This window comes from Rhamphochromis longiceps, linkage group LG1 (assembly GCF_057381845.1).
Source record: "Rhamphochromis longiceps isolate RC_006_pf linkage group LG1, R_longiceps_female_GT1.1, whole genome shotgun sequence".
Classification (NCBI taxonomy): Eukaryota; Metazoa; Chordata; class Actinopteri; order Cichliformes; family Cichlidae; genus Rhamphochromis; species Rhamphochromis longiceps.
The window spans coordinates 2,247,494-2,262,570 of record NC_140557.1 but is presented as its reverse complement, the minus strand read 5'-3'; the positions used below and the strand labels follow the sequence as shown (position 1 = coordinate 2,262,570).

General features: G+C 49.6%; 1 protein-coding gene across 1 annotated transcript in view; it reads right to left on the bottom strand.

Annotated features, from left to right (window-relative positions):
* efl1 (elongation factor like GTPase 1) overlaps nt 1-15,077 on the bottom strand; it is a 77,356-nt gene that overhangs the window by 60,042 nt on the left and 2,237 nt on the right. The window contains exons 5-14 of the mRNA XM_085400626.1: nt 14,432-14,569; nt 14,126-14,337; nt 13,309-13,432; nt 10,179-10,258; nt 9,838-9,974; nt 9,617-9,739; nt 8,774-8,873; nt 1,063-1,193; nt 709-872; nt 16-151 (exon numbers count right to left, since the gene is read on the bottom strand). Coding sequence (XP_085256752.1) covers nt 16-151; nt 709-872; nt 1,063-1,193; nt 8,774-8,873; nt 9,617-9,739; nt 9,838-9,974; nt 10,179-10,258; nt 13,309-13,432; nt 14,126-14,337; nt 14,432-14,569 — 1,345 coding nt within the window. The remainder of the gene's footprint in view (nt 1-15; nt 152-708; nt 873-1,062; nt 1,194-8,773; nt 8,874-9,616; nt 9,740-9,837; nt 9,975-10,178; nt 10,259-13,308; nt 13,433-14,125; nt 14,338-14,431; nt 14,570-15,077) is intronic.

Sequence of the window (15,077 nt, the reverse complement as noted above, 5' to 3'; positions counted from 1 at the left end):
AAGAGACAGATTTACCGAGGACATTTCCGGCGGGGACTTCCTGCAGCTCTTCTAGCTCTCTGCCCATCAGCAGGTAGAGGTTTTCCATGGAGCAACGGGACAGGTGAGGAATCTCAGACACGTCGTCCGAAGCGCTGCATCCCTCCGGCAGCTGACAGAGGGGAGACGAGAGCATCGTTACTGAGACTCACAGGGGAGAGAAACTTAGGTTACTCACATGATTCCTGCAAAGCACACAGGAAGCAGTGCATTGAACAGCTTTAGGATTTATAATGTGTTTTACACAAGCTGCAGTTCCACTATGATCCACTAGAGGCTCCAGCAGGGAGCTGTCCCCATAGACTCCCATGTTAAAACTTCACGGTCCTCACGGTGACACAGAGTCGTTCACAGTTTGCTGTTAAGACATTAAAAGCTCGAGTCGCTGTTCACTCAATGCTAACCAGATATTCCTCTGTGAGGCTGAAGATAAATGATGAACACATGAGGCCGAGCGGAGGAACCTGCCGTCAGTCACAGGGACGTGGATTCTCCTGAGGATCTGCGTCGCTCACACTACCTGTCAGCCTGCATCACATCAGCTGTGCTGGGAGGAAGTGTGCGAACACAAAACTGAAGTGAAGGCAGGATCGAAGCAGCTACAGCAGCGGGACGAGACGGTCCAACGTCCCGCGAACACAAGCTGCAGCAGGCGAGCGGGGGGCTTACCGTGCTCAGGCTCTGGGCGGGGTCGTACTTCGGTCCCAGCACGAATACTCTCTGTCCTTTCCTGACCACCCCGCTGTAGACGCGAGCAAACGCCACGAAGGTCTCCTTCGCCTCCTCTTCCTCCTCTGGCTTCGAGTCTTTCAGCGTCAGGTTCTCCATGTTCGCTGAGAGAGAAACGAGATCAGATCTTGTACGCTGCAGATTTATGGTGACAGCGTGGCGGACATGTTTTCAGCTTGTGAGTCTGTGTTTGTGTGTCTGCACCGAAACCACTGAAGCACCACTGAGCATCAGCTGTGTTCAGACACATTAATAAAGATGAGCGAGTGAAACGAGTCACTGAGACGAGCTCACCTGTGCAGAGTCCTGCAGGTGACACGCTCTCAGAGTGGGAGGGCTCTCGGTGGCTCTCCGCTGCCATCCTGTCAGCGTGTCGCCGTCTCGCCTGCTCCCTGCGCTCGGCGATCTCCTCCTGAGTCAGAGGCCTGAACACAAGAGTCCATCAGAGCTGGAGACGCTCCACTACGTCACTATATGTTTAAATGTTTCATTTTACTCCACCCCATTGCTGAGTCGCACCTCCGCAGCACAGATCTTTGCACCTTTTTCTAAGCTTTGCATGCAACACTCACGCTCTGCATCAACTCTGGGTTTGTGCTCAAAGACACTTCAGCGCGCAGGCTGGACTCGAACCACCAACCTTGCAAACGGTAAACGATATGCTCTACCTCGCCCGAAACATAAGGAGAAAGCCTTCTGCGTCTGTAAATGATTCATAAATGATGATGATTATTTACTGTGATACATGTGGAATAATCCTGAACCAAGAAAACTGTCTGTCCCCAAATATATGCTTTAAAAATTCCACTGGACGTTTGGACTGATGCGGGACCGTGCAGGGTGAGATCCGGGAACAGGAATCTAAAAGTGTCTTCCTTCTCTCACCCCAACAGGTCACAGCAGATGGCCCCGCCCCTCCCTGAGCCTGGTTCTGCTGGAGGTTTCTTCCTGTTAAAAGGGAGTTTTTCCTTCCCACTGTCGCCAAAGTGCTTGTTCATAGGGGGTCATATGATTGTTGTGTTTTTCTCTGTATGTCTTACTGTAGGGTCGACCTTACAGTATGAAGCGCTTTGAGGCGACTGTTGCTGTGATTTGCTGTGTAAATAAAACTGAATTGAATTAAACTGGCATCATCGGAGAAGCTGATGATTCCAACCCATCCTCTCAGATCCCACCACCTAAACTTATGCAAACGACTTCTCTCTTAAGCCGCCGCGGCCTTCGAGTGCTGGATCGTTGCTGAGAGGATCCACAGTTTCCAACCCCGAAGGCAACGAGTCGCTCCTGACGCTCCCGCCTGCACACAACCCACTTCCCAGAACTGAAAATCAAGGTGAAGGATTAGGATCAGGCGTGCTCTGCAGCCGAGCTAGAAGCCGGTCAGAGGTGCAGCAGGAGATGATCCTGAACAGGTTTTTGATGTTTATGGATCGGTTCTGGGAGCAGGTCTGAGAGGCAGCATCGGGGCTCCTGTCAGCACCTGAAACCTTCTGTTCAGAAACAGACTTCAAATTCCTCCGATAGGAGAGTTTAAGCTGTAAAAACAGAACATAATTATCCCTGCATTAGTTTTCCTGCATGACCCGTGTGTGTGCGTGTGTGTGCACGCTGTGCGGTTGGCGTGTTAGCCCGTGTATGCATGTGCATGCCCTCTTCAAAAAGACCACAGTGACTATAGCAACACAGCTGCTCACAATAGGCCCGAGTGACGGCATGCAGCACAGAGTTCAGCTCCGTGATGACAAACCACTTTAAACAGCCCATAATTTGCCCCTGACAACAGCGGCAGCCCTGCAGACTCACTGAGACTGATTGCACCTCTCTTTAGCATAAATTGGATATAAACGGGGCCGCGGCCCGAATTCAGGATTGTAGCAGGAAACCACAAAAGAGCCGGCCCCACTGGAAGACGGCCCGGCCGTAAGAACAAATGGGCTCAGAGTGACTTTCAGCTTAAAGCCGCACGAGTCAGCTTCGCATTATTTCCCCCGAAAAGGACAAAACAGCCAACAGATGTTTAAGCGGAGGTTTCCCCTTTAATGCCGCGTTTACATCAAACGCTGAAATAAACACAGCTGTGCACCGCGTTACGGACTTCATCACTTTTCCACAGGAGGTCAAATCAGTCGCTCACTGGTAATAATGGGAACGCCAGGACCGGGGCTCTGGCCCCGCCTGCTGCGGTTATGAAGTAATGGCTTCCAAACACTGAGGCTGGATGATCGCGACCACGAGCAGACCTTTTCCCATTGTGAAGACGGAGGAAAAAAGCGTGCTGGAAAATTAAACAATGTATTGATATTAAATCTGTCTGCAAAGCACACTTCACCGCTTTTTACTGCTGAAGGATTTTTATTGGAGATGTCTTCTACTCTGGCTCCAGCGAACGAAAATGAAACTCGGTGGTGACTCTGATGATATCTGCTCTGACATTTGCATGAAAGCTGCATAGTGAGTAAGTTAAAGGCTAAATGAAGCTCAGAGCCCGCTGTTTAGCTGGATGGAGGATTTAGACGAGTAAATGGTAAATGGCCTGTATCTGTATGGCGCTTTACTTAGTCCCTAAGAACCCAAAGCGCTTTACACATCCAGTCATCCACCCGTTCACACACAGCTGCCCTGGGACGCACTGACAGAGGCGAGGCTGCCGGACACTGGCGCCACCGGGCCCTCTGACCACCACCAGTAGGCAAGGACACTCAGTAACGATTGCCCAAGGACACAACGACCGAGACTGTCCAAGCCGGGGCTCGAACCGGCAACCTTTCGATTACAAGACGAACTCCCAACTCTTGAGCCACGATCGCCCCAATTGTTAAGATATGTGAAGACCGAGGGCCTCGGCAGACCCCGCTCACTGAGGTTTAAAGAAGCGCCTGGACTGGGACTTGGGTTCGTTTGTTTAGCGGGTTTTATAATCCTCGATGTCAAAGCAAAGCAGTTCACAAAGTCCATATGCAGTTAAATGAATAGATTTGCACTTCTGAGACTTCACAGGCTTCTTTCTGCTGCTCCACAGCAGGAGAGCATCCACCACATGTCCTTAACTACATCTGTGACCCGGCACAGTCCCTGCATGTCAGGGGTGTCCAACTCCAGGCCTGGAGGGCCGGTGTCCTGCAGGTTTAGATGTGTCCTTGATCCAACACAGCTGATGTAAAGGGCTAAATGACCTCAACATGTCTTGAAGTTCTCCAGAGGCCTGGTAATGAACTAATCACGTGATTCAGGTGTGCTGACCCAGGGTGAGATCTACAGCGTTTCCACTGCTACCTGTTGGCCAACGGCACAGTGGCGGTCAGTGCTACCCCGGGCCTCGACCAATCCTAGGCAGAAATCTGATCCGGCACAGATTTTATGCCGACTGCCCCTGCTATGGACTCCACATATATACACTGCAGGGTTTTTCTCAACAGCAACCACGGCGTAGAAAGCTCTTGTGGCAGGAAGTTGTGACAGTAAACTTGAGTTTTCTTTGTCCACAGTTTAAGGAGCCACAAAGCGTGAGCGGTCAGGTCGGATCAGATCACGCGAGTCCAGATATTCTGACCCTGATCAGACCTGCTGCGCAGCACTGTTTGTCTTTTTTAATGAACATGACTTTCAGCCATCACTGATTGGACTAGCACGCAGTGGCTCGCAGCGAATCTGCTGAGGTGCGATGACAGGACGTGATGTCACAGCTCTTTGGGAAAAAGCTGCAGCTCATGTCCGACATGTGAGACTTTCTCTTACTGGTGTTGCAAAGAGTCGAAATAGGAAGAAATTCAACAAATTCATCAACTTTTATGCATAAAAACATGTCAGGAATCTTTATCATTTTAGTGTCTGCACTGTCACCGGTGTCGTTCCAGTTGCAACAGCAGCCGCATGGCAGACTTACGCATTTCACATTTCATGCATGCAGCATTTGAGAAAAAGAACCGTGAGCTTTGGGCGTGCTGCAGGACGCTGCAGGTCACGCCCTCGCTATGTCGCCATGTCTGTGCACATTGTTAGCCAGTAGTGACGCTTCAAACCTGAACTCATTTCCTCCTCATCTCAAGTTCTGGTCCAAAAATCCACATTTTCAGCATTTATTAACAATTTTTACCAGATTCTCAGCAGCTCGTTGCACCTGAGCTCTGCGCCCGTCCCTCGCACCTGACACTAAACAAGGTGAAGCCACCGAGCCGTCTCTGCCTCTGCTCTGTGTTGTAAATGCTTCTGTCCAATCACAGTCCTGAGTTTCACAGAAGCGAGCGGGTTGGCCACTGGGACCTCGAGATGAGCAAAAAGACGCGCGGGTGCGACGGGGGAACGTTGTCCTCGCTCTGAGTGCATCAGTACCTGTTGAGACGCGCGTCTCCACTTTGAGGGAAGCGCTGTGTGCGAATTAGACAAGTGGCAGCGCAGCAGCGACTCCGTTAATGATTTAAAGCTGCCGCCTCAGTCAGGATCCAACAATAATTAATGTTAAGGGTTTTTACAGGTAAGCCTTTAATGAGTTATCAGACGCTTTTTTCACTCGCAGGAGTCGACCGCTCGAGGTCGTTTCCCTTACAGATGAATTCTTTTCCTGCAGTCCTGGATGAACATGAATCGTCAGCGGCCCTCAGTCATCAGGGCTGCGATGGGCCGATAATTCACAGTAACTGCTTCTATTTTTATTTGGCATAAAGTAACGTGTCGTAGTCTGAGAGTCAGACGCCTCAGTCGTTTGTTTTCCGTGTTTCAGAACTTTTCGTGTCAAAGACTTCACTGATTTTGGGTCGGAGGTGACCCACAGCGCCAGGACCTGAGTGTTGGTGACGAACAACATGTTTATGAGGCGCCGTCAGCCGTCAGCCGCCACACAGATGTCAGCAGAGAGGATGCACGCCTGCTGCAGGCAAAGAGGAAAGAAGCTCCCGCAGCTCATTAGCCGGGACTTTAGACAGGTTTTTCCTTCCAGCCTCACAATATCAGATGGCCTTTCCTTCCTTCCTTCTCTCTCTTTCATATACCTCCTAGTCCTCATCCTCCATGCCTCCTCTGACAGCTTGTCTATATCTCCTTTCCTCTGCTTGCCACTGGAAGTGCACTGCTACAGTTTGCAATTAGGATCAGAACTGTGACAGGAAGCTGAGAGCTGAGGCTGAATCTCTCTGCATCAGAAACGCTGCAGATCAAGAAGATGAAAACAGAGGCGGAGGAATGGAGCATATGCTGTATGCTATATGCTCACAACCCCAAAATACACTCGGCTGATGGAGCTCAGACTGGTGGAGACCCCATCATTAAACCCTCTGAGGATGAGGTGGAAGAACAAAGCTGCGAGTGGCTGCTGGTGATCCTCTGGGTCGACTGATCAGAATCAACTATTTTAAACATTAACATCGACCCACGATTTCCACATTAATGCAACGCAGCTAACAACAACATCAGCCAATCACGTGGCAGGATCGATCCAAGCTGAAATCACAAACCGTGATGAAGAGAAGGGATTAAAATTGAAAACTAGAACGTGTTGAACGTAATAATAGAAGGCACGGTGGTGCAGCGGTCAGCACCGTTGCCTCACAGCAAGACGGTCCGGGGTTCTAATCCAACATCTGGCCACAGCCAAAGCTGGGAGTGTGTGTCTGTGTGCGGCTGGGGAGGGCTCCCGTGACCCTGGAAGCGCTCGAAGCGAACGTTCAGGCCCAAAATGCAAAATCATCCTGAACTCAACTGGAAACCTCCTGCAGTCAAAGCTACTCTGTGGCATAAAACGACTCCGGAGCAGCCAAACGTCATCGCATCATCACGTCCTGCGGGGCAGTTGAACAACCGCGCGAGCCCGCTCGTTTCTGACCGTCCAAATGACCCGACACCCAAGCTAATAAACAGGAATGTGCGGAGCGTCTTCGTGTCACACTGGTTAGCTGCTACGATTATTAGTCGAGGAACACTGTAATGGAGTTCACAACATCGCATTAGAGCTTTTTACAGCTTTGCCACAACTGAGCGAATGCAGATCAGTCAGCAGTGCACAATGAGGCAGAGCGAAGACAACGAGTTCACTCTGGCCCATTAATGGCTTACACACATGCTCCGCAGGCCAGGCCATTAAACCAACACTGGGACCAACGCTGTAATGACTCCTCGACATCAATCCAAGCCTCCTGTAAGCATCTGCTTCCAATGAGCCGTGGCAGCGATCCACTCCACGCTGCAACTCGTCATCCTAGCCTTTCAAGCTCGAACACAGCTTCGCTATTCATCTCGCTGCAGGAAGTCGAAGACCTTGTCTCCCATCTTCATAAAGGGCTTGAAGACAGATTCGGTGACACCGGGCTTAGATTAATGGGCCAGACATGGAGGAAGGGAGCTGTGTGATGTTAAAGCGCGCTCGCGTCCTAAGAAGAGACAGGCGGGCCAGGATAGGCCAGGACGGCTCCATCCATCACTGGCTGTTGGGGGGTTTGTGGTTTACCCTCAGTTCACCTCCGAGAAGGACGCACGGACGGGAGAGGGCCAACAGCTGTGTCCTACCACCAACCCTCCTGGAGTAAGAGACAAACTGGAGGTAAAGGTGCTCCAGCGACGCAGAGGGCACCGCAGGAAGCCAGGCACAGCACGCTCTGACGCTAGCTTCTGCCTCCAGCACGGGAACCGTTCACTCCTCTCTGATAATATACGTGCAGCTAAAACAGAGCAGTTTCCAGATGATGGATGTTTTACAAGGAAACACATTTCCTCGTGTCATTACGCGCTTCTGCTTTCACAGGAAGTATTTTCATCTCTGACTGTGTGCTACAGGAACTGATTTCACAATAAACAGCAAAAATAATCAGCTGTGTTTCTGGAGACGCATTTATGATCCTCAAAATACAGACAGTGGGCCTTCGTCCAGGCACCAAACATCCACGAGGCGCGACAGCAGCGCCACCTACTGGCTACACGCACACACACTCGTTTTCATATCATAGTGAGGACATGTCAGGGACATAATGCTTCCCTGGCCCCAACCACGACCTGTAATCCTGACACCACAAACACATTTTGAGTCTCAAACATGCCTCCAAACTCGTGGGGACGGGCATTTTGGTCCCCACGAGTTTGGTAAACTTTCAATTTTTGGTCCCCACAAAGATATGAATACACACACACACACACACACACACACACACACACACACACACACACACACACACACACACACTCATAAAAAAGTAAAAGTAATGATTAAGTAAACAAACAGAAAACATTAATAAATAATAATTACTGACATAGGAGTTTGGAACCTCCTTAAGTTCCTTGAATTCAAGGAATTGCTTGAGTTTTTCTTTCCAAGCTCTTTAATATTAATATTTAAGTCATAAATCACAGACATGTGGGAGGGTGAGACGTGACATCCAGGATCCTCATATATCAGCATCGTTTCCTTGATGTTGCCGTCAGAAACAAAAGCAGCAGAGTTTTAAAAATAAAAGACATTTTATGAATACCTGACCTTTCACGCCTTTAATTTGAGGTCAGAGGTCAGAGGTCGGAGTACTGTGATACTCGTGGTGCCAACACAAACGACTGCCCAGAGACTGCATCAAATGTTTTCGCACTGTTTCCACAGGCTGCATGGAAACGGCAGCTTGACCCGACTGACCTGCAAACTCATCGACTGACCCCGTGTTACTGAGAGTTTATCGCTGTGCAGCGGAGACACTCAGGCTTACATCAGGACGCATTTCTGCTGTGGCGACGCCTCGGAAATAAAACAGGAGCCGCTTGATGCACCAAATATGTCTTAAAGACAGCGACTAGCCGAGCGAGCGAGCAGCGGCTCACACCTGCTCTGCAACGTTGAAGCAGCCGTTTCAAAGGCAATGAGACTGCAGCACTCGAGGTCAGCACCAAGTAAAGTGCTGAAGCTAAAAGGCCACAGGCTGAAATTCTTCTGATGGTGAGGACGCATAAAGCTTCTTGGTGAGAGCTTTGACTAAATAAGTACTGTTTTACTTTCAGTAACACACCCCTGCATGAACACACACAGACACACAGCTACCTCTGTCTGTGCTGAGGAAGGGCCTTGGCGTCCACGGCAAACATCTTGGACACGAAGACGATGACAGGAGCGTTTTCCTCACTCGAACACTGCAGGAATGCTGGGAAACACCGGGAATGAAGGAAAAGAGTCAAACACACAGCGACAGCTGAAAACAGCGAGCTGCTTCAACAACAACACGAAATCCAAACAGACCACACGCCCGACGTTACAGCGCCTCCGTCGCCCTGATGATCACTGCGAGACGTTAACGCCACTGACCCACCACACGGTCACTGACAGGTCACTGCAAACAGCTGCTATCAGTGGGTTCAACAATAACTCTTTATAATTACTGATTTTAAGCATCTAATGGTGATTATTAAGGAGCTGTGATCACAGACTGCATGACGAGGCTCCGCCGAATGTCAGATTAGTCTGAAGCGTCTGAAGCCGACCACAACGCAGCCTTAAACAAAGTCAGGCAAATTAAATCAGCTGATGCAGGATCTGAAGGCTGTGCTTCCTGTTTGATACCAACGTGAGGCTGAATACGACCAGGACGAGGCGACAGCGAAAAGAGGCAAAAATATAAAAGAAAGTAAAAACAAATCTATAAAAATGTGTTTGAGCAGGAGGTTAGTAAGAAGACGGCGACTCCTCAGGGCGGGGCCAGCAAAACAGCTGATATGGTGTCAGCAGTCCTGATTCGCTCAGAGCTACACGAGCCAAAGGAGGAGTCACCATCGATCTGCACAGATGATTGGGACGTGCAGAAGCATGCTCACAAAAGAGCTCCTGTCATTGGTTAGAAATCCCAAACAAATACTGCGTGTGTGTGTGCGTGTGCGTGTGCGTGCATACCTGTTTTCAGGTGTTGCGTCTGCTCGGGCAGCGAGTCAAAGCGGCGTGCTCCCACGCTCATCAGCTTCTCCACCCTCTCGGCCGCCATCTCTAACGGGCTGGGGAGCTTCTCACACACCATGGCTGCAGCGCGTGTTAAAGATCACCGAGGACAGGCGGGACAAAGATGTCGTGCTGGCGTCCTGCCGAGGGACGCGCTCACCTCACAGGACAAAGGATACAAAGGACGGCCTGGGAAACGGGTAACCACTGGCTGCAGATGGCAGACAGGAGGACTTTGGGGTCGGAGTGACGCGAGTCTCTGGCCATCACCTTTACCCCGAGTGACGTCACCACCTTCTCCACCTTCTCCTTGTCTCTGGGGATTTAAATGAAGAGAAAGTTCTTCCATTACGGCCGCGGGGTCGGGAACGCGTTCCCACCTGTCCTGAGAACATCACAGCTTCTGTGTGGAAACGTCCTGGCAGCTGAGAACAGTCTGTGGAACATCGCTGCCTCCTCGTGTTTCTTAGAAGGTTATTCATAAAAACTCATTTTACTGAAATAATAAAAGTTAACCAACCTCCTGATGACGACCGCATCATATAAGCTCCAAATGTTATCCAGCACGAGCTGCACGAACAGCGGCTTCTTTCCTTTGGCCTGCAGGGACGTCGCACATGGAGGAGAAAATCTGATCAGTGCAAGGAATCGTTTTCCTACGAGAAACAAAGCAGAGGAGCAAAGACCTCCTGGAACCAGAACCATTCAGGACGTTTGCTGGATTTGCCACATCAGACTTTTTCATTGTGAGTTTTTTCTTGGGCTCTGTGCGTCTTTACTTCCTGATTTATTTTGAAGGTTTTCTGTTTTTGCTCTTTTGGTTTTATTATTGGATGCTGGCCATCGTGCTTCCTGCCCACTACGTGATTTCTGCACTGGTGTCTGGGGCAGCTTTGAAACCTTCCCTATGAAATGGATCATTAATACAGGAGCACCTCAGCCCGTGAGTGTGGACCGTCTGAGGTGCAGGAATCTAAAAGGCCAACATGGCGTGCTGCACGCATCAGCAAACGGGTTCCTGAAGCCCGGAGGCCGGCTCATGACCACGACCTGATTTATTGTCCGCTTTACTCTCTGTGAGCATCATTTCAAACAGGAGCATCTTGTTTTATTCAACAAGACTTCAAACTAGCAAATGAGACCATAAACTGTAAAGTGTTTACTGTAATCAGAGAGCACGATCAGAGGACTTGCCCCCTGCTGGACACTAGACAGAATGCAGGGACCTGCAAAGTCCACTTTGACTGCATTCACCATAAACACTGCACGACTCCACCTTTAAACTAATATTCACTGACTTCATGTCGTTATTCAGGTAACATGTTTGTGCTCTTTTCATTCTATATTTGACGAATGAACAAAGTAACATCAGAGAAGCTCACTGATGCAACACTTCTCATCTACTTCTGCTGAAATCCAGCTTTTACCAGGAACATCAACAGGTGAGCACACTGAAGCCTGTGTGAGCTGTAAACACACACAACACTAAAACATGAGGTGACATATCCATGAAAAGAGGGAAAAAACACCCAAGACACAGGACAGAGGACGTTTTTCTGCAGACACACAGCGACTGCATCCAGCTGCGATTCAGAAGGTCAGCCCACACAGCTCATCCCCATCCTGTGAGTGTGCTGCTAAAAAGCCTCACCGTGTCATTCACGGGCCGGCGTGCCTGTGAATGACGAGCGAGCATGAATAAGAGGTCAGCCCCTCCATCGCTGCTCTGTTTTGCAGGCACTGACGCCTCCTCCGCTCGCCCCTGACGGCTGCAGCGCTGGCCAGACAGAAACACACCAAAACACTCATCATTCAGGGCCCGGGGGGGGGGGCAGCAGCCGAGCGTCTGCTGGGAAACGTGGCCGGTACCGGTCCAATCCAATAAACATGCCGGGTCAGTCGGGACTTCAGCCTCTCGCCGTGCAGGAGCAGAAGAGCATAACACACACTGTATATAAAAGATGGAGAAATCCAAAAACGCTATCACCGACTTTTGTGATTCGACCTCTGTGGCCGTCACCAGATACCAGGAAGTTCCCCCCTAATGGCTCGTTCGGGACCTCGGACACAGATGACCTGCTGTCAGTGCTCGGTGACATCCAAATGACATCCTTGAATTTCACTCTCAAAGCTCCGCCTTCTTGGACGGCCTGTTAGTGCAGTGACCTCACAGCAGCGATATTATTGGTCACATGATGCCATTAAAATGCTCCAACAGCACAAAAACCTTCTGCTCTGATCTTTTAATGCTTCACTGAAAACTTTCCTTTTCCAGTTTCACCTCGATTCATAAATTTCTGCCTTTAACGTGGCTGCACCTGTCAGTTTATGATTGAATGAATATTTTCCTGCTCTGTTTAAGGTGCAATATTAAGAAATAATATAAATACAGTTCTAAGTTATTATTTCTTTGCATGTGCACAAGACTGAAGTGTGACCTGATGGTGGCACTAAGAATAAAAACACCAAAGGTAATTATACCATCAGTGAGTCGTTTTCACTGCAGGCTAGCTGTGGGTAGAGGTGGGCGGAGCCTATCACCCTGATGCCGTTCACCTGGGCAGGTTGAGTCTTGGTTATTTAAGCTGCCTCCTCAGCCTGAGCCATTTTGGACTCAAATCTTTTTAAAGTGCGACTTCGTTGGTCTCGACTGCGGCGTGCTCGGCTCGGTGAGTACTGGGACCGCCTCTGTGAGAAAGGCTGCTGGGTGTGGCTCCCCCACAGGGTTCTCTGGTTAGGTGGAGTTGGGGTTAATCTCCTTTTAATGCTGCTGTGTGCCCACTTGGCCTGAATGTGGATTATTTGTCTGAATTGCTGCACTTCACCGTGAGACGCACCAAATAAAACATTGACGCATTTAAGTGGACAGGCCGGGTCCAGGTTTGAAGGCCATAAACGTAGTTTAGCATTCACGCTGATCCTGCTGTGTCAGAGTACAAACACGTCTGTTAAGCTGAGCTTAAACCTGCCTGAAGCTTTTAGTCTCGTTTGTCTCGGGAATAAAAGTCCACTTTGAACACCTGGCTTAATGTTGATGCCTCAGTTTAGAATGACAGATGCAAACGACCTCATCGACACTGTGATACCAAAGGCTTCAGCTTCTCATTGTTTTTATACTGGAAACCTTTACATCACAACTTTAACTGCATCTGTCTGTGCTCCCTTTCAGGTGTGCACGTCTGACAGGTGAGGCTGCTGCAGGAGGTGCACAGACACATGCCGACTTTGACAGTTTCAGGTTTTACATGAATTAAACCCTGCTGCAGTGATGTGGAGAACATCATCAGCTGATGTTAAACTGCTTTATTATGCTCGTCTCATCAATTGTGACTCAAAGACCAGCTGATACGGGCAACTTAACGACTTTAAGGTCTTAAAATAAAACCTGACAGCTTTGACTGTTCTCGCCTTTTATTGGCTCGCCAATGATTTCATGACCTGAACGCCGTTTCCTCAGATGGAGGCAAAGCGTAGCTGCCTGTACTCCTGCAGTGTGCTCGCTTGTCTCTGACATTTTTCTGTCCATGTGCAGAAACGTGTCACCTTTACCACGGTCTCAAACACCGCGGTGCTCTGTAGAAACTATCATCCCAGGAAGCTCTGACTGCAGACGCGATTCTTACGCCACATAAACCTCCCAGCTGTGTCACCTGAGCTCCTTTCATGATCCTCTTGGCTTTCATGCTGAGGTAGAAATCTCCCCACAGGGTTTTCAGTAGCACCTCCTTCTTGATGCCCATCCTCTCGCTGTAGATGTGAGCAAAATGCCGGATGCTGGAAAACAGAATCAGCCTCCATGAACATCCAGAAGCTTTTTTTTTTTTTTTTTTTTTTTTTTTCTTTGTTCAAGGCTAACAGTGACACAGACGTGAACTTTAACCCCGGGCTGATCAGCTGAGCAGAGCTGATCAGCCCGGGGTTACAGTTGTATTTTATATTGAAATTCATGCAAAGTTATAAATCTGGTCAATGTATTTTACTTTGAAAGGCAAACACTCAGCTGGGTCTGTATTCATGTTACATTTAAGAACGGCGCCATCTGCTGGATGATCTTCCTGAACTGCACCCAGCCCACAGGGTGCACACACAACTCTCCTTACTAAACTAAACTGGTGCTTCTCGCCTGCACTCGCCTGTCCTTCTGGTTTGCGTGCACCTTTATTCTGCGTGAGGGTTTTAATGAAGACTCTTCCTGCACTGCTGTATATTATGCTTATATATGCACATCTGCATTAAAGGCTCATGTCTCTCTGCACAGAATAATCTGTAACTCCAACAGCACCGAAGCCTGTGCTCAAACCAAACTGTGGCCCTAAAAGTGACTCCGGTCAGTTAATTTACACCAGCATGAATATCATGGCCTCACGAGCCGGCTGAGCCGCGGCACTGGAGTCTTTCAGTTCATGTTCTGCGTCCTGCAGCCTGCAAACAAAGCTTTGCTCCCTCCGTGAATCGACGCCGCCTCACCTGAAGCCCCAGCCGTCGATGGCGCTGGCAAACACCACGTTTCCCTGGTCGGGAGAAAAGTAGAGGTGGGAGTCATCGACCTCTTCGAGCCCAGCGCTCCAGTCGTAAACCTGGTCTCCGCTCGACTTCTCGCCCTCTTTCTCCTCCTCCTCCTTCCCCGCTCGCTCCTCCAGAACTTTAGATGTGAACAAAGTTCCCGTCACGGCGTTCACCTGCAAGGACAAATCACGGCGGTGCACGAAGCGTACGACTCAGCAGGTGTTGGTTAGAGACGGTAAAACGTGGTTGACAGAGCCGGGTCCTCACCTGTTCCAGGATCTTCTTCAGGTGAGTGTAAGCTTCCTGAGACGTTAGCTTCAGCTCCACCACGAGCCGATCAATCTTATTAATGACCAGAACCGGCCGGATGTTCTCCAGCCACGCCTGCCGCAGCACAACCTGGGTCTGACACACACACACCTGCGTTTGAGAGCTCGTGGTGAAACGCCTTAGTTAGAAATCAAGACTGCGTCATAAACACAGAAACTGTACTGAAGTACCAGCAGAGGGCGATAACGACGGTTTGGTTTTATTCACATTTCTTGCTGATCTCAGAGAAGCTCACTTCTGATGACAGTGATACTGAGATGGACTGCTGAGGAGTCCCTGTCAGCATCTGTCAGCCAGCAGGAAAGTGGACCTAACACAGCTGGACTCATGTGATGTCTGAAGGCGGGATGATCAGGATGATGATTGAGGTGTGTGTGGGAGAAGGACAAAATGGAACATGTGCAAAAATAGTCGGATATAGTCTGAAAGCTGTCTGTGATGTTTAAATTTAAAGTAACTTATAAGCCGTATGATGACTGTCTCCAGCCACATGTGTAAAACATGACCGGGCAGAACGTTGACGTCCATCTGTCCCTGTACTCAACATGGCGGCTTCACCAAAACTGGCTCCCGCTGCGATCAC